The sequence below is a fragment of the Oncorhynchus mykiss genome, chromosome 8 (assembly GCF_057628025.1).
Source record: "Oncorhynchus mykiss isolate SJ-2025 chromosome 8, ASM5762802v1, whole genome shotgun sequence".
NCBI classification, from domain to species: Eukaryota; Metazoa; Chordata; class Actinopteri; order Salmoniformes; family Salmonidae; genus Oncorhynchus; species Oncorhynchus mykiss.
In genome coordinates, this window is record NC_143029.1 from 44,852,501 (window position 1) to 44,872,500 (window position 20,000).

The following is a 20,000-nucleotide window of genomic DNA, read 5'->3' on the forward strand; positions in this document are numbered from 1 at the left end:
TTAAAAATGCATTAAATTACTTTGTTTCCTCAATCTACACACAATATCCCATAATGACAAAGCAAAAACAGCTTTTCAGAAATATTAGCAAAAAATTAAAAAGTAAAACAATCAAATTACTTATTTACATAAGTATTCAGACCCTTGCTAAAAGGGAGATGAAAGATCCCAGAAATGTTCCCAAAAGCTTATTTCTCTCAAATTTTTGGCACAAATTTGTTTACATTCCTGTTAGTGAGTGTTTCTCCCTTGTCAAGCTAATCCTTCCACCTGGCAGTCGTGGCATATCAAGAAGCTGATTAAACAGCATGATCATTACACAGGTGCAACTTGTGTTAGAGACAGTAAAAGGCCACTCTAAAATGTGCAGTTTTGTCACAGAATGCAATGCCACAGATGTCTCAAGTTTTGAGGGAGTGTGCAATTGGCATGCTGACACCGGAATATCCTCCAGAGCTCTTCCCGGAGAATTTCATGTTCTCTTTGGTACCATAAGCCACCTCCAATGTTGTTTTGGCAGTACGTACAACCGGCCTCATAACCACAGACCACACCAGCCCAGGACCTCCACATCTGGCTTCTTCACCTGTAGGATCGTCTGAGACCAGCCACCCGGACAGCTGATGAAACTGTGGGTTTGCACTTCCTAATAAGTTCTGCACAGACTGTCAGAAACCGTCTCAGTGAAGCTCGTCTGCGTGCTCGTCCTCACCAGGGTCTTTACGTGACTGCAGTTTGGCATCGTAACTGACTTCAGTGGACAAATGCTCACCTTCGATGGCCACTGGCACACTGGAGAAATGTGCTCTTCATGGATATATCCCGGTTTCAACTGTACCAGGCAGATGGCAGACGTTGGTGGCGGGGGGTTATGGAATGTTTTTTTAATTGTATTTTTTATTTAAACTTTTATTTAAGTAGGCAAGTCAGTTAAGAACAAATTCTTATTTACAATGACAGCCTACCCTGGCCAAACCCAGATATTGCTGTGCCAATTGTGCGCCTCCTTATGGGACTCCCAATCACGGCCGGATGTGATACAGCCTGGAATCGAACCAGGGACTGTATTGACACCTCTTGCACTGAGATGCAGTGCCTTAGACCACTGCAGGCATAAGCTACGGGCAACAAACACAATGGCAATTTGAGTGCACAGAGATACCGTGACAAGATCCTGAGGCCCATTGATGTGCCATTCATCCACCGCCATCACCTTATGTTTCAGCATAATAATGCACGGCCCCATGGCTCAAGGATCTGTACACAATTCCTGGAAGCTGAAAATGCCCCAGTTCTTCCATGGCCTGCATAATCACCAGAAATTTCCCCCATTGAGCATGCTAGGGATGCTCTGGATCGATGTGTACAACCAGCGTGTTCCAGTTCCCGGCAATATCCAGCAACTTTGTGCAGCCATTGAAGAGGAGTGAGACAAATGCTCCACAGGCCACAATCAACAGCCTGATCAACTCTATGTGAAGGGAATGTGTCTCACTGCATTAGCCAAATGGTTGTCACATCAGATACGGACTGGTTTTCTGAACCACGCCCTTACCTTGCTTTAAAGGTATATGTGCCTAATGAATGTATTTAATTTGACTGATTTCCTCATTTGAACTGTAACTCTGTAAAATCTTTTAAATTGTTGCATGTTGCATTTATATTTTTCTTCAGTGTAGCATGGCATTCTATTTGTCTATTTGCACGCTAACCAGACACTGACATGCACAGCTCTCTGGGTGAGGTTCTGTCTTCAAGTCTCCAGCGCTTGTTGAAGTCCCTTCCATCTATGTAATGTATTACAGGTTATGGACACGTGAAGTCAGGTGGCAGGAAGGGTGGAGTGCATGACAGTCCATCCTGGATATGACAGAGTTTGCCTCAACCCATGGGTCCAGCAGGTAGAGTTCAATAACTACAGCCAGATGAGAGATGCAGGAGGATGGCACTCTTCTCATGCCAGGGTTTCTAAACACTTGTGATATAGTGTTATTATATAGTAATCACCTTTTGTCCCTTCGGAGGTGTTTGCCAACGCCTGATGGGCATGGCAGCATAGATCAGGCACAGGCCCCTCTCGTCCCAGATACTGGCCACTGACTTACAGATCTGACCAAGCTCCTATAACAGAGGGAGGGAGAGAGACTGCCGCCATACAGTCATGGAAGCCAACAGTAAATACACGGTTGAGCATAGCTAATCAGAGATTATGATTCACAGCTAATTCACAAGGGACATGTGCCAGTATGGCACTGATTGGTTGACATTACTCACTCAGGCCCAGGAGTAGAACATCGGCACTGTGGAAGGGGGCACCTCCTTACAACATACAAGACAATATCAACAATGGTGGTTATGATAGGTGAATTCCAGGACAGAGAAGTGATAGTATTTTCACCTTTGACCAGATCAAATATGACCAACCTGATTCAAGTGTCCTCCATTACTCTGAAACAGGACTGGTGTCTGGCCACTGCATCCTTGTCTAGTGATAGGCCATCATTATTTTTGCCCTAGAAAATACACAATAATGTTGTTGGAATGTTGTTTTGGGTTAGCTAAAGGCCTCAAATGCTAGGTAGCTAGCTACCACCTAGCTTCCTAATGCTAGCTTCTGTAGCTAGCTTGAAACATTATTGAAAACAACTTGGCTACATTGAACTTCTCGTCAGGTTTGCTTGAATATTTGAGATAGTAAGCTAAGCAGGGATCTTACCTAGCCAGTTCGAGTTTAAACATTATTGGAAACAAGCTGGCTACATGAATCAAACATGTCATCAGGTTTGCTTGATTATTTAAGCTAGCTAGCCAGTTCGAGTTTAAACATAATCGATAGCAAGCTGGCTAACATTGCATCCTATCAAACCTGTCGTCAGGTGTAACATTAGCTATGCAAGTCTTCTTCTCTCTGACATATCACATTACACATTAGGGAGAGGCTATATATTTAGCTAGTTACATCACAGTATCATAGCTTGCCTGTCTCACTAGCATGATCAAATAATGTAGCTAACTAGCTAGCTATAACCAAAACGTACTCATTAACAACACACCAGTCTCAACTTTGCTGGTTGACAGCCCGCAGAAGTAGTAGCTAGCGTCAGATGTAGACTAATCTGTATCTGGCCATCTGCCAAAGATTATTGAACAACTTTATGAATGGCTATTTTTACTCGTATTTACAGAGTGGAATGTGCATTGCACCCCAATACTGCTGCTGTAGACTTGACAACATGGTCCACATGGTTCTGAGCAGGGTGCATTAATACACCGTGTTGTCTGTGGGCAATTGACCATCATAGGTAAAAGTAGGCACGTAAGTAATCCATACCCAACCCCCCACAAAAACTGTGGCGTATCCTTCATTCCGTGACATACAGTGTTGCCAACTACTCAGTAAGGAAAGTAGCTATTGGCTGTCCTAAAAGTCGCTAAATGACATCATCACCTAATTTGCGTAATTGGCTTGTGCATGTAATTGTGATGGACGCTGTAGGAGAGAGGAATAACGTCGTGGGAGAGACAAAAAGTGAGTAAAAAACACCCTAAATATGTTTAGAACTACAAATGAACTTTCTTCTGTCATTCTTGTTTTTTTTATGTCACAATTCCAACCCTCCTCCTTTTTCCGGGCTTGGGACCGGCAAAAGTGACCCAAAAGAGACACTGGCAGAGTTACTTAGTTTCTTATTTAATTTTCTTGTTTTTTACATTTACATCCCGCCCTGGCGGGATCAGCCAGCGACGGCTTCCCGCATATGCGCGATTCATTTGCAGTCTGGACGAGGAGGGGGGAACATCTCCTGCGTGAGGACTGGGACTCCTGTGAGTGCTTTGGGACGGGGTGGGGCCCATGGCAGCACTCGCTGCTCGTTGAGAAGAGTAAGAACGATACGTGCTTTCACGTCGGTCTCCAAAAGTCTTCAATAACACCAGAAAAAGTCATTAGATTTGTTGCTCGTCGTTTAAAAAAAAAGTGTCACTAGAAGGGTCTGAATACTCGCTAAATATAGCGACAAAGGCACTAAGTTGGCAACACTGGACATACCCATATTTCTAATTATCTCAGTTTGGACGAAAATGTCTTTATGACTCAAATTATCCTATTTACACCATGTAGTCAATTCTGACACTAGAATAAATGTTTCTGACTCATATTGATGCCACAAATATTTATGTTCTGCATTTCAAGAACAGTGGGAAAGTGGAGGGGGTGGTAGCAGAAAGAAGGCAACAGACAGGAAACTGGCACAGGCAGGGCTCAAACTGCCGTGGCCAAGGGTGTAGGCCTATACTGGAAGTGGTTCAGTCTGCAGTGCTGCCACTATACCAGACTCTTGTAAAACATACACCTACCTATATCTGACATAACTACAGACTCAAGAAAGTAAAGCCCTTAAAATAAACCAAATAATCTTAACTCTTGTGAACAAATAGATATAAGTGATTGTTTTCTCAAAATAGCTGTCATTGTAGGTTGATAAAGTGGGCAGAATAGTGCCTTGAGTTGCATGATTTGGCCTTTTGCCTCTATCTTAGTCATACTCACAAGAACTGACTGGACAGAAAGTGTGTTATATGCAGGGTCACTTATAGTAAGGATTTTCACATTTTCTCTTAATCATTCAACAGCGGTGCCCTGCTTTGCGGAATTGACAACGATTCAAGTTAAAAACAAGTTTTTAACCATGGTCCTTGTATATCAGTTAAAGTGCTAGATCTCAGTTTGAAGTGCTATGTATCATTATTACCTGCCTATTCTGCGGAAATACGGTAAAGCACATAACCATGGAATGCCCAATTCCCTTACACCAAGCAAACTGTTACTTGAGTCATTATGGTTCCATATAGAACCATGACCCTTCCCTAAGAAACCCTATTTTCTTAGTGTATATCTGCAACGCTCACTCTGCTGCACATTCCTGAGTAACCTGTTTTCAGCTGACTGCAAACCATTCCTGGGGAATCTTTTTATTCCCCTAGTGACGATAAATCATTGGTCTGTTAATGACTGAAGCCCCTGAAGTGCTCTGACATTTATCTCCATTTCCTTGTCCCATTAGCCTACACAGAATTGGGCTACTACATCATCAATAAGCTTCATCATGTGGACGATTCTGTCGGAAACAAGACCAGGCGGGCTTTCCTCTACTTGGCAGTGTTCCCGCTACTCGATGCCATGGTGAGTTGCGGCCTGCTGCCCGCTGGATTCTAGTTCCCTTTTAGCTTGGGAAATGCTTGACAGAGAGGCGGTGTTCTGACATTATGACCTATTACTCAGAATGCTCTGGGGTTTCCCCGAAGTACAGATCTAGGAACACCTTTCCTTCTCCCAATCCTAATCTTAATCATTAGTGGGTGAAATGCTAAACGGACCCAAGATCAGCGCCCAGGGGCAACTTCACCCTACTAGTTTAGTCCCTGGCTTGGGAAGTGCTTGACAGAGGTGGTGTTTTGTTTGACATTCCGACCTATCGCTGAGAACGTGCTACCTAGATAAAATATACAATATATCTTAAAACCACTTCAGCTTTTAATTAGCATATCTGTGTTACATTGTATAGGGTATCTAACAGCAGTGTTGGTGTAGGTCTACGTGTACTGTTATCTCCTATTTTTCCCAGTAGTATTAGTTATTTACTAAAAGTGTGAGTATATTTCTGTTTTTCTTTAACCCTGGATGAAGTGTTCTAGTTTATGTGCTACCCTGTAAAAAAATGTCACAGTATTACTGTTTAATCAAAAGTACATACTGAATACAGTAGATTACATTGCATTGTGGAAAAAATGCTACGTGAAACACAGTAACAGTTTACTTACTGTATTTATGAATATTCAAAATAGAATGCCACACTTAAAGAACACAGGCAACAAAATCAAAGCACATCCTCTGAAGCAAGAGAGAAAATGTTTTTGCAAATTGGTTAATTTGTTTGTGTTTTGTTATTTATATGCATTGCTTTGTTTGTGGCTGTGCTGTTTTATATTATAGAAAAAATATAGTCAGAAAGGCACAATACAAATAAATAAGGTTCCATTGTTAAAGGCCCACTCAGTGTTTTATATACACTGAGTGTACAGAACATTAGGAATACCTTTTACTGTAAGAGCTGTTTGGAAAAAACGCCTGAAATTTCAGCCTGTTTTTGTGGGATGGAGTTTTGACCTGCCTGGTGACATCACCGCTCCCAGACAGTCCTAATTCCTTGAGAAATTGCTAATTTTAATGGAAAACAATCACAGTAAGGTACTTAATTGTTACCCAGAAATGATTCGATATTGCGATAAAAACAACTGCATTGGACCATTGAAGGTAAACCAAGCACACACACAAAATAGGAGCTACATGTAAAACGCAGGCCCTTTGTGGAAATGACTTAGCCTAAATTCAAACAACAGCCCCTATGTTTTGAGTGTTTTTAGCTGACTAGAAATTGAGTAATTCTTTAAGAAAGCAAGCGCATTATGATGAGCCAGTTTGAAAAGAGTCTAGTTGTCTTGCATTGTTGGTGGACCACTTAGTGAATATCGGCTCCTACAGCTATTCGTTGACTACTTGTTGTAATTAATACAATGTTTGTCATTGTTGTTACAATTAATTTGATGCATTATTATATACTGTATCTGTCCCTATTGAAATAGATAACGATGAATAATAAAAAATGATCCATGGTCTGTTTGTCCTCTGTTTCAGGCCTGGACACATGCCGGTATTCTACTGAAGCACAAACACAGCCTATTAGTGGGCTGTGCCTCCGTCTCTGATGTCATAGCTCAGGTAAGAATCAGTTATCAATGGGTCTATTCATGAATTGCATTTAATATACATATTGTCATAGTGATTCAGGAGGGTGCAAAGCAGAGTATAGGGAGAAGTATGGGCATTAGTTAATTTTGTACCGCATTGTGTAATCTAGTAGTATTTGTTTTTACTATTTGCATTTGCTTGACTCTGTGTGCCTCAAGTAAAAAAATCCTTATTTTATCATTGCAACTTAAAATTAAGGACTTATATTAGCAGATCCTTCTACTTGAGATGGCCTAGAGAAGTTGTACAGTGATCAAAAGTGAATGTGTCATTCTGATTCTCTGGTTAGGACATGTCAACATGTCTGCCTTTCTCTTTGTCTTCCTCTTAAAACCACACCAACATTTTATCTGCCTCTTCTTTCTGCACTTCCTACCATCCTCTCTCTCTCTCTATCCATCTTTCCCTCCAGATTGTCTTTGTGGCCATCTTGCTTCACAGTCATTTGGAGTGTCTGGAGCCTATGTTGATCCCCATCTTGTCCCTCTACATGGGGGCCCTGGTGCGCTTCACTATTGTAGGACTGGGCTACTACCGCAACATCCACGACAACATCCCAGAGTCCAGCGGGCCTGAAGTGGGGGTAGGTTATCTCAGGTCAGATGGGGTCAGGAGATTAACTTTATTTCTACATTGGTCTGTTTGGATGTTAGAAATGCTTTGTGTAGAACAGATTATCCTTTATGTAGAATTGTGTCAACTCTATGTATTACATTTCAATCTAAAACATTCTGAACATTTCACCTCACTGAACATACCCCAGGTGTCAAAGTTAACAGTGTAGAGCTTCTATATAAATTAACTACCTGAGGATGCATGATCTGTTAAATCTTTACAGTAAGTCACATTGCATGTCAATGCTCTATGGGTGTGATTGAAGGCAGTTGATATGCTCGTCTGAAGAAGAGGACCAAAGCGTGGTACGTGTTCAAACTGAACACTGAACCAAATAACGAAGTGGAACAAAACTACCCACAAAACACAGGTGGGAAAAGCTGCCTAAGTATGATTCTCAATCAGAGACAACGATAGACAGCTGCCTCTGATTGAGAACCACACCCGGCCAAAAACACAGAAATAGAAAACATAGAAATAAAGAAACCCCCCCCCCCCCCCCAAAAGGTGCGTACTCCGGCCGCAAAACCTCGTTGAGGGCCCTGGACTGGGCACCCTCGTTGCGGGCCCTGGAGACCGTCACTGGAGGCTCCGGACCGGACTGGAGGCCGTCGCTGGAGGCTCCGGAGATCATGCCATGGATCATCACTGGAGGCTTTGTGCCATGGATCATCACTGGAGGCTTTGTGCCATGGATCATCACTGGAGGCTTTGTGCCATGGATCATCACTGGAGGCTTTGTGCCATGGATCATCACTGGAGGCTTTGTGCCATGGATCATCACTGGAGGCTTCTTGCCATGGATCATAACTGGAGGGAGGAGACATATGGGCAGTCTGGTACGTGGAGCTGCCACAGGGCTCACCAGGCTGGGGAGACATACAAGAGGATTAATTTTGGGTGCAGAAACAGGACTCACCAGGCCGGAGGGACATACAGGAGGCCCTGTCCTTGGCAGAGACACCGGATACACTGGGCCATGGAGGCACACTGGAGGTCTCGAGCTAAGAGCCTGCACAACCCGTCCTGGCTGGATGGTGACTTTGGCCTGGCACGTGCGGGGCGCAGGCACAGGACGCACTGGGCTGTGCAGACGCACTGGAGTCACAGTGCGCAGAGCCGGCGCAGGATATCCTGGGCCGTAGAGACGTACTGGAGGTCTGGAGAGCAGGGCAGGCACAATCCCTCCTGGCTGGATGCTCACCAGGGGAGCTGGGATGTAGCGCACCTGGCTAAGAACGCGTATAACCCGGTGCACCGCATAACCCGGTGCCTGACCAGTACGACGCCCGCCATGGTAAGCACAGGGAGTTGGCTCAGGTCTCCAACCTGGCTCAGCCAATCTCCCTGTGTGCCTCCCCCCCCAAAAAAATGTGGGAGTGGCCTCCCAGTCTTTAGTGCCAGCCTTGTCCCCGTGTAATCCTTGGCCCAGCTGCCTCCGCCTTCCTTGCTGCTTCGAGCTGCTCCCATTGCAGGCGATCTTTTCCGGCCAGGATCTCCTCCCACGTGTAGGATCCTTTGCCGTCCAGGATGTCCTCCCATGTCCAGTCCTCCTTACCACGCTGCTTGGTCCTTTGATGGTGGGTAGTTCTGTAATGCTCGTCTGAAGAAGAGGACCAAAGCACAGCGTTGTACGTGTTCATGATTATTTATTCAAACTGAACACTGAAACAAAATAACAGTGGAACAAAACAGTTCTGTCTGGTGAAACACAAAACAGCTACCCACAAAACACAAGTGGGAAAAAGCTGCCTAAGTATCAGAGACAACGATAGACAGCTGCCTTTGAGAACCACACCCGGCCAAACACACAGAAATAGAAAACATAGAAATAAACTAGAATGCCCACCCTAGTCACACCCTGGCCTAACCAAAATAGAGAATAAAGGGCTCTGGCCAGGGCGTGACAGCAGTGACACATTATAAACAGCGGGTCATTCAGTTCATTGACTGTTGGTTCATCAGTGATATAATTAGTAGAATATCCAATTAATTTCAATATGACTTTTATAATCCCCAAGGTAAATTAAAATGGAAAGATAGAATAGAATAGTAAAAAATGCCATCCTGCTCCTCTCCTCACTACTTAACTTCCCCTCACAGTCCCTTCAGTTTCCCTTAAGTCTCGTTAGTTTGGCTGCTCATCCTACCTTAATTATCCCTCACCCATCATAGCCCTGCCATTCCCAACCAATCAGAGCGCTTGGAAATGCGCATCTGGACACTGCACACACTCAGGTCAGAGTGTTATCATCATCCGAAGGGAGAATACGCATGTTTCTGAGGACTTTTTATTGTCGACAGTAACACAAATGTCTGAATGATGTGTGTGTATCTAAAAAACACAACAATAAGAAGATTCCAAGTCATTCGGATTACCAAAATCATATAAACATCTTCAAAGGAAACAGCTCCGAGGGCCCTCATCTCCTTCCTTTAGGTTGTCTTGTTGTTGGTAATCAAGCCTACTACTGTTGTGTTGTCTGCAAACTTGATGATTGAGTTGAAGGTGTGTATGGCCAGGCAGTCATGGGTGAACATGGTGTACAGGAGGGAGCTGAGCACACATCCTTGTGGGGCCCCAGTGTTGAGAATCAGCGAAGTTTGGGGTGGCCCGTCAAGAAGTCCTGTACCCAATTGCACAGGGCGGGGTTGAGACCCAGAGCATCGAGCTTGATGATGAGCTTGGAGGGTACTATGGTGTTGTATGCTGAGCTATAGTCATTGGACAGCATTCTTATATAGATATTCCTCTTGTCCAGATGGGATAGGGCAGTGTGCAGTGTTATGGCGATTGTATTGTCTGTGGACCTATTGGGGCAGTAAGCAAGTTGAAGTGGGTCTAGGGTGACAGGTAAGGTGGAGGTGATATGATCCTTGACTAGTCTCTCAAAGCACTTCATGATGACAGAAGTGAGTGCTACGGGGCGATAAGTCATTTAGTTCAGTTACCTTTGCCTTGGGTACAGGAACAATGGTGGCCATCTTGAAGCATGTCCCCGCCACACTGGCAACACTTTAAGGGGCTTTGCACTAATAATGGCGCTGACTAGGGATACGTTCCCACTGTTCTGTTCTTAGTGCCAGTCTGCACGTTCAAACTAAAACAATGTAACTAACAATGGCATCTTTATGCTTTTGTTAATAAAATAATGATAAAAATACTCAATGTTTATTTAGTTATGGATCCATAATGAATTACTATGGGAATAAATATCACTGAATTACAGAAATATCCTCCATATGTAATTATTGGCGGAGAGTCACGTCATATTTTTCAATATACTGTAGGCGACATGAGTCTCACTAGTGTTGAGTAATGTGATGTTAAAAGTGGTGTAGGTTTTATTTATTTAAAGAGCATAAGTTATAAGCAATAGCCTACAACTATTGTAGCACCATTTCGCTCTGCTCTGTGACAAGCATGGGGACTGGTCTTGATAAATCAATGAGATTCACTGAATTTCGGTTTGGGTATTGATTAAACTAGAATTAGAAAATTGGGGGTGTAGAAATGTTATGCTCTTAGTGTAACCTTTATTTAACTAGGCAAGTCATGTAAGAACACATTCTTATTTACAAGGACAGCCTATCCCAGAGTTTTCTTTTTTTTTTTTTTCTTGGAATAGAAACCCCATAATGTTAAGCAACATTTCTTTAAATCAGTCCCATATACTATGTTCTTACAAAAACAGGTTTTAAATGATCTAGTATTGCCACTATAGAAGGCTATCAAATGCTTCTCAAAGATGCCCTGTGGTGGTCAAACTAGCACTAACTAGCATTAATGGTACCAGTGGTTCACACTTAAATAATGTGCCATAGAATTCTGCGGCACCATGCAAGCTGCGCCGCAGTACGCTGCAACTTTTAAAGGACGAACCACTGTACTTCTCTTGTCTAAGCTGTTGAATTGCGACTCCACTTTGTCTCTATACTGACATTTCGCTTGTTTGATTGCCTTGCGGAGAGAATAACTACACAGTTTGTATTCGGACATATTCCCAGTCACCTTTCCATGGTTAAATGTGGTGGTTCGTGCTTTCAGTTTTGCGCAAATGTCGCCATCTATCCACGGTTTCTGGTTAGGGTAGGTTTTAATAGTCACAGTAGGTACAACATCTCCTATGCACAGATTTGCCAAAACGAGGGCAGGGGAGGGCCTTGTATGCAAGTTAGAGTAGTAGTGATCCAGAGTTTTTCCAGAGCGAGTACTACAGCTAGTATGCTGATTGAATTTAGGTAGCCTTGTTCTCAAATCTGCTTTGTTAAAATCCCCAGCTACATTAAATGTAGCCTCAGGATAAATGGTTTCCAGTTTGCATTAAGTCCATCGAATTTCATAGAGGGCCGTTGTGTTATCGGCTTGAGGGGAGATATACATGGCTGTGACTATAACAGAGGAGAATAATACAGTCGGCATTTGATTTTGAGGAATTCTAGGTCAGGTGAACAAAAGGACTTGAGTTCCTGTATGTTGTTACAAATACACCATGAGTCGTTAATCATGAAACATACAGCCCTGACCTTCTTCTTCCCGGAGAGATATTTATTCCTGTCATTGCGACTCACAAAGAATCCAGGTGGCTGTACCGACTCTGACAGCATATCCAGAGAGAGCCATGTTTCCGTGAAACAGAGTATGTTTCAATCCCTGATGTCTCTATGGAAAGCAACCCTTTCCCTAAATTCGTCTACCTTGTTATCTAGAGACTGGACATTATCACGTAATATACTTGGAAGTGGTGGGTGGTGTGCCCACCTCCGAAGTCTGACCAGAAGACCGCTCTGTCTACCTCTTCTCCGGCGGCGTTGTTTTTTGGTCAGCCTCTGGAATGAGTTCAAATGCCCTGGGTGGTTCTGACAAAGGATCTGCTTCGGGAAAGTCATACTGGTCGTAGTGCTGGTCAGTTGACGCCGCTCTGATATCCAATAGTTCTTCCCGGCTGTGTGTAATATCACTTAAGATTTTCTGGGCTAACAATGTAAGAAATAATACATACAAAAACGAATTGCTGCAAAGTTTCCTAAAGACTAGAAGTGAGGCAGCGCTCTCTGTCGGCACTATCTTAAACAACAATAGATACTGTATACTTGTTAGATAGTACTGCACTGTTGGAGCTAGAAACACAAGCATTTTGTTACACCTGCAATAACATCTGCTTAATACAGGTATGTGACAAATAGAATTGAGTGATTTGATTTGAGGGTACCAGTAACGTGGCAATATGCACAGGGTTCCCTGAGATAGAACTTTAGTTACAATATAATATGACTTAATATTCCACCATATGATGGAACTTTAGTTACAATGGAATTACTTAATTGCACAGCTGCATTTGGGAATGCTCATCACTTTCTCCCATGCCTCCCTCCCTCTTTCCCCATCGGCCGCAGGGTGACGCTACCATCAAGAAGATGCTGAGTTTCTGGTGGCCCCTGGCCCTGATCCTGGCCATGCAGAGAATCAGCAGGCCTATCGTCAACCTCTTTGTCTCCCGGGACCTCAAGGGAAGCTCGGCTGCCACCGAGGCAAGTGTCCTACCGACCTCATATGAGGATTTTAAGCACACAAAACACTTTTCCAGTCTAGCAAGAAGGTGATATTCTGAACAATGTAGTAGTGTCCCCCCACCCCAGAATGCTTTTGGTTTTGATATGGTCCAGTACATAATCCATATACAAATATCATAGTGAATTCATGATGTGAATGAACAAGTATTTTCATACTTAGTAACTATATATAGAAATATGACAATCAGTTTTATGACAATTTACCCAAAATATTTCAACTACTTTATTACTTTACCCAAAATATTATGACATTAGTGATCGTCAAAATGTGTGAAATTTGCAAACGTCTAAATCAACATTTTGTCCATTTCAAATTGTTTTGGTCAGATATTGCGCCTTCTTCACCACACTGTCTTTGTGGGTGGACCATTTTGGTTTGTCCGTGATGTGCACACTGAGGAACTTAAAACTCTCCACTGCTGTCCCATCGATGTGGATAGAGGGGTGCTCCTGAAGACCACGATCATCTCCTTTGTTTTGTTGACTTTGAGTGAGAGGTTGTTTTCCTGACACCGCACTCCGAGGGCCCAAACCTCCTCCCTGTAGGCTGTCTCGTTGTTGTTGGTAAACAAGCCTGCTAATGGTGTGTCATCTGTAAACTTGATGATTGAGTTGGTGGCGTGCATGGCCATGCAGTCATGGGTGAACAGGGAGTACAGGAGGGGGCTGAGCATGCACGCTTGTGGGGCCCCAGTGTTGAGGATCAGCGAAGTGGAGATGTTGTTTCCTACCTTCACCACCTAGGGGCGGCCTGTCAGGAAGTCCTGGACCCAATTGCACAGGACGGGATTAAGACCCAGGGCCTCAAGATTAATGATGATTTTGGAGGGTAATATGGTGTTGAATGCTGAGCTATAGTCAATGAACAGCATTCTTAAATAGGTTTTCGTCTTGTCCAGATGGGATAGGGCAGTGTGCAGATTGCATCGCCCGTGGACCTATTGGGGGGGTGGGGCTAATAGTAAAACGTTTTTAAAAAGTTACTTCCGCACAAAATTACATCTTTACTTATTTGAGGCTTTGTGTAGGTCAAGTTCTTTATCGTACAGCTATAAAAGTTACAGTATATATAGAACCGCCTGCTCAATAGGAATCCAGCAATGTCTGTGTCGCAGGCTGCTTTTCTATGGTCCGCCCCTTTGACGTGGCAAAGAGATGAAAAAATGGATTGTAATGACACAGCCAGCCACTGGTTGGAGCCAGAGACACATTGTTTTGTGTTCTGACTTATAAAAGGGTGGGAAATCAATAAAATAAGTAATGTAAGCATTATTAGTAATTACCTATACATCTAGTGTTCCTAAAAGGTTAAAAGCATATGATTGGTGTTTGCAGGAGTGAATTTCTAACATTGTTAAGTCCATGTGAGAAAGTTTGCAAGGGTGGAGAATTGGCATGCAACCAAACAAAGCTAATTCCAAACACCCTATCCCCTTACCCAGACTCGTAATTGAGTTTAGGTGTATCCTGTTGCCACTGATCATCCTTGACATGTTTCTACAACTTGATTGGAGTCCACCTGTGGTAAATTCAATTGATTGGACATGATTTGGAAAGGCACACACCTGTCTATGTAAGGTCCCACAGTTGACATTTTGTCAGAGCAAAAACAAAACCATGAGGTCAATTGCCCTTAGAGTTACGAGACAGGATTGTGTCAAGTCACAGATGTGGGGAAGAGTACCAAAACATTTCTGCAGCACTGAAGGTCCACAAAGAACACAGTGGCCTCCATCATTCTTAAATGGCTAAACTGAGCAATCGGGGGAGAAGGGCCTTGGTCAGGCAGATGACCAAGAACCTGATGGTCACTCTGACAGAGCTACAGGCTTTCTCTGTGGAGATGGGAGAACGTTCCAGAAGGACAACCATCTCTGCAGCACTCCACCAATCAGGTGGAAGCCACTCCTCAGTAAAAGGCACATGACAGCCCGCTTGGAGTTTGCCAAAAGGCACCTAAAGGACTCTCAGACCATGAGAAACAAGATTCTCTGTTCTGATGAAACCAGGATTGAACTCTTTGACCTGAATGCCACGTCTGGAGGAAACCTGACACCATCCCTACGGTGAAGCATGGTGGTGGCAGCATCATGCTGTGGGGATGATTTTAAGCTTCAGGGACTGGGAGACTAGTCAGGATCAATGGGAAGATGAAGGGAGCAAAGTACATAGAGATCCTTGATGAAAACATTATCCAGAGCTTGTACTAAGGACCTAAGACTAGGGCGATTGTTGACCTTCCAACAGGACAACAACCCAAATCACACAGCCAACACGACGCAGGATTCGTTTCGGGACAAGTCTCTGAATGTCCTTGAGTGGCCCAGCCAGAGCCCAGACTTCCCCGATTGAACATCCCCGAGAGACCTGAAAATAGCTATGCTGCAACACTCCCCATTCAACCTGACAAAGCTTGAGAGGATCTGCAGAGAAGAATGGGAAAAACTCCCCAAGTGCAGGTGTGCCAAGCTTGTAGCGCCATACCCAAGAAGACTCAATGCTGTAATCGCTGCCAAAGATGCTTCAATAGAGTACTGAGTAAAGTGTCTGAATACTTATGTAATATTTCAGATTTTCCAAAAACCTGTTTTTGCTTTGCCATTATGAGGTATCGTGTGTAGATTGATGAAGGGGAAAACTATTTAATCCATTTTAGAATAAGGCTGTAACCGAACAAAATGTGAAAATTCAAGGGGTCTGAATACTTTCCGAAAAAGGAAATATATATATATATATATATATATACTGTGTGTATATATATATATATATATATATATATATATATATATATATATATATATATATATATATATATATATATATATATATATATATATATATATATATATATATATATATGGGTGATTGGAAATGACACAGACAGTTACACTGATGGAAGCTTCAATATAAACTCAACAAAAAAAGAAACATCCTCTCATTGTCAACTGTGTTTATTTTCAGCAAACTTAACAAATATTTGTATGAACATAACAAGATTCAATAACTGAGACAAACTGAACAAGTTCCACAGACATGTGACTAACAGAAATGGAATAAAAGTAACAGTTAGTATCTGGTTTGGCCACCAGCTGTATTAAGTACTGCAGTGCATCTCCTCCTCATGGACCGCACCAGATTTGCCAGTTCTTGCTGTGAGATGTTACCCCACTCTTCCACCATGGCACCTGCAAGTTTCTGGACATTTATGGGGGGATGGCCCTATCCCCTCACCCTCCGATCCAACAGGTCCAAGACGTGCTCAATGGGATTGAAGTCCGTGCTCTTCGCTGGCCATGGCAGAACACTGACATTCCTATCTTGCAGGAAATCATGCACAGATCGAGCAGTATGGCTGGTGGCATTGTCATGCTGGAGGGTCAGGTCAGGAGAAGCCTGCAAGAAGGGTACCACATGAGGGAGGAGGATGTCTTCCCTGTTACGCACAGCGTTGAGATTGCCTGCAATGACAACAAGCTCAGTCCGATGATGCTATGACACACCGCCTCAGACCATGATGGACCCTCCACCTCCAAATCAACCCTGCTCCAGAGTACAAGCCTCGGTGTAATGCTCATTCCTTCGACGATAAGCTTGAATCCGACCATCGCCCCTGGTGAGACAAAACCGCGACTCGTCAGTGAAGACCACTGTGAAGAGCCAGTCCTGTCTGGTCCAGCGACGGTGGGTTTGTGCACATAGGCAATGTTGTTGCCTATGATGTCTGGTGAGGACCTGCCAGTCCAGCCTCTCTCAGCCTATTGCTGACAGTCCAAGCACTAATAGAGGGATTGTGCGTTCCTGGTGTAACTCGGGCAGTTGTTGTTTCTATCCTGTACCTGTCCCGCAGGTGTGCTGTTCGGATGTACCGATCCTGTGCAGGTGTTGTTACACGTGGTCTGCCACTGTAAGGACGATCAGCTGTCCGTCTTGTCTCCCTGTAGTGCTGTCTTAGGCGTCTCACAGTACGAACATTGCAATTTATTGTCCTGGCCACATCTGCAGTCCTCATGCCTCCTTGCAGCGTGCCTAAGGCATGTTCACGCAGATGAGCAGGGACCCTGGGCATCTTTCTTTTTGTGTTTTTCAGAGTCAGTAGAAAGGCCTCTTTAGTGTCCTAACTGTGACCTTAATTGCCTACCATCTGTAAGCTGTTAGTGTCTTAACAACCTTTCTACAGGTGCATGTTCATTAATTGTTTATGGTTCATTGAACAAGCATGTTCACACAACTTATTGTGGGAGCTTGTGGAAGGTTACACTAAACGTTTGACCTAAGTTAAACAATTTAAAGGCAATGCTACCAAATACAAATTGTGTGTATGTTGTGGCAGACCAAGGGGTTGGGTCAAGACGTTTACACAGATCAGACACGGACAGAGTATGATTAGCTCAGTTTTGAGGGTGTTTATTTAAATAATAAATCAAAAAGATAAAGGATAGGTCTCCCCCATGAGACCCTCTCCGGGATACCGTCTTCTGGGCTCCGGGTCTTACTGTATCCTGTATCCAGCACAAAAACTGAACTCCCCCTCATGCCAATGCCAACGTCCCCAACTGTACAGGAGACCTTTCTTCCCCCCCACTCCCCTTGTGTGCTGCCGTTCTGGCAGCTTTATGGGCCTTGCACAGCTGGTGAGCAATCAGCCCTTGATTACTCCCAATCAGCCCCATTTAGTCCTGGCCTGGAGAGCCCGTCGATACCTGGCACGTCCAGCAGATGGAGCCATGATGTATACTCCGTCTGTCACCAGGCCTCGGCGAGTACCCCCCTGGTGGCTGACCTGCTGTACCCCACAATGTAAACTTCTGACCCACTGGGAATGTGATTAAATAAAATAAATAAATTAAAGCTGAAATAAATAATTCTCTGACATTCCTGACATTTCACATTCTTGAAATAAACTGGTGATCCTAACTTTTTACTAGGATTAAATGTCAGGAATTGTGAAAAACTGAGTTTAAATGTATTTGACTAAGGTGTATGCAATCTTCTGACTTCAGCTGTGTATGTACAGTTGTGGCCAAAAGTTTTGAGAATGACACAAATATGAATTTCCACAAGGTTTGCTGCTTTGGTGTCTTTAGATATTTTTGTCAGATGTTACTATGGAATACTGAAGTATAATTACAAGCATTTCATAAGTGTCAGGCTTTTATTTACAATTACATGAAGTTGATGCAAAGAGTCAATATTTGCAGTTTTGACCCTTCTTTTTCAAGACCTCTGCAATCCACCCAGGCATGCTGTAAATTAACTTCTGGGCCACATCCTGACTGATGGCAGCCCATTCTTGCATAATCAATGCTTGGAGTTTGTGTATTTTTGTTTGTCCACCCGCCTCTTGAGGATTGACCACAAGTTCTCAATGGGATTAAGGTCTGGGGCGTTCCCTGGCCATGGACCCAAAATATCGATGGTTTGTTCCCCGGACCACTTAGTTATCACTTTTGCTTTATGGCAAGGTGCTCCATCATGCACCAAACTGTTCCTGGATGGTTGGGAGAAGTTGCACTCGGAGGATGTGTTGGTACCATTCTTTATTCATGCCTGTGTTCCTAAGGCAAAATTGTGAGTGAGCAACTCCCTTTGCTGAGAAGCAACCCCACACATGAATGGTCTCAGGATGCTTTACTGTTTGCATGACACAGGACTGATGGTAACGCTCACCTTGTCTTCTTCGGACAAGCTTTTTTCCCGGATGACCCAAACAATCGGAAAGGGGATTCATCAGAGAAAATGACTTTACCCCAGTCCTCAGCAGTCTAATCCCTGTACCTTTTGCAGAATATCAGTCTGTCCCTGATGTTTTTCCTGGAGAGAAGTGGCTTCTTTGCTGCCCTTCTTGACACCAGGCCATCCTCCAAAAGTCTTTGCCTCACTGTGCGTGCAGATGCACTGACACCTGCCTGCTGCCATTCCCGAGCAAGCTCTGTACTGGTGGTGCCCCGATCCCGCAGCTGAATCAACTTTAGGAGACGGTCCTGGCACTTGCTGGACTTTCTTGGGCGCCCTGAAGCCTTCTTCACAACAATTGAACCGCTCTCCTTGAAGTTCTTGATGATCCGATAAATGGTTGATTTAGGTGCAATCTTACTGGCAGCAATATCCTTGCCTGTGAAGCCCTTTTTATGCAAAGCAATGATGACGGCACGTGTTTCCTTGCAGGTAACCACGGTTGACAGAGGAAGAACAATGACCCTCCTTTTGAAACTTCCAGTCTGTTATTCGAACTCAATCAGCATGACAGAGTGATCTCCAGCGTTGTCCTCGTCAACACTCACACCTGTGTTAACGAGAAAATCACTGACAGGATGTCAGTTTCAGTGGAAATGTTTTTGGGGGATTCAGTTCATTTGCATGGCAGAGGGACTTTGCAGTTCATCTGATCACTCTTCATAACATTCTGGAATATATGCAAATTGCCATCATACAAATTGAGGCAGCAGACTTTGAAAATTAATATTTGTGTCATTCTCAAAACTTTTGGCCACGACTGTATATCTACACAAGTTTTAGAACACCTACTCCAAGGTTTTCTTTATTTTCTACATTGTAGAGTAATAGTGAAGACATCAAAACTATGAAATAACACACATGGAATCATGCAGTAACTGTATGGACCGACGCGGATGTCGAGAAGCACGTACGGGGAGTCAAACATTTAATCGGAACAGACTTGGAACAAGACAGGAACATCGTCGGCACACGGGTAAACAAGGACATATGACAGTCAATGCTGATGTTGGGAACAGAGCGGGGTAAGTCCAATAATCACCAGGACTCACCTGATTGAGTCCAGGTGAGTCCAATAATCGCTGATGCACGTGACTGGGGACGGCAGTTGTGCGTAATGCTGGGGAGCCCTCGCGCGCCAGAGGGGAAGAGCTGGAGTAGGCATGACAGTAACCCAAAAAGTGTTAAGCAAATCAAAATATATTTTGTATTTGAGATTCTACAAATAGCCACCCTTTGCCTTGTTGACAGCTTTGCACACTTTTGGCAT

At 43.7% G+C, this 20,000-nt stretch overlaps 1 protein-coding gene across 1 annotated transcript in view; it reads left to right on the forward strand.

Moving 5' to 3' along the window:
- ankhb (ANKH inorganic pyrophosphate transport regulator b) overlaps nt 1-20,000 on the forward strand; it is an 86,402-nt gene that overhangs the window by 36,487 nt on the left and 29,915 nt on the right. The window contains exons 3-6 of the mRNA XM_021612594.3: nt 5,064-5,182; nt 6,695-6,778; nt 7,221-7,391; nt 12,821-12,955. Of these exons, the coding sequence (XP_021468269.1) occupies nt 5,064-5,182; nt 6,695-6,778; nt 7,221-7,391; nt 12,821-12,955 (509 nt within the window). The remainder of the gene's footprint in view (nt 1-5,063; nt 5,183-6,694; nt 6,779-7,220; nt 7,392-12,820; nt 12,956-20,000) is intronic.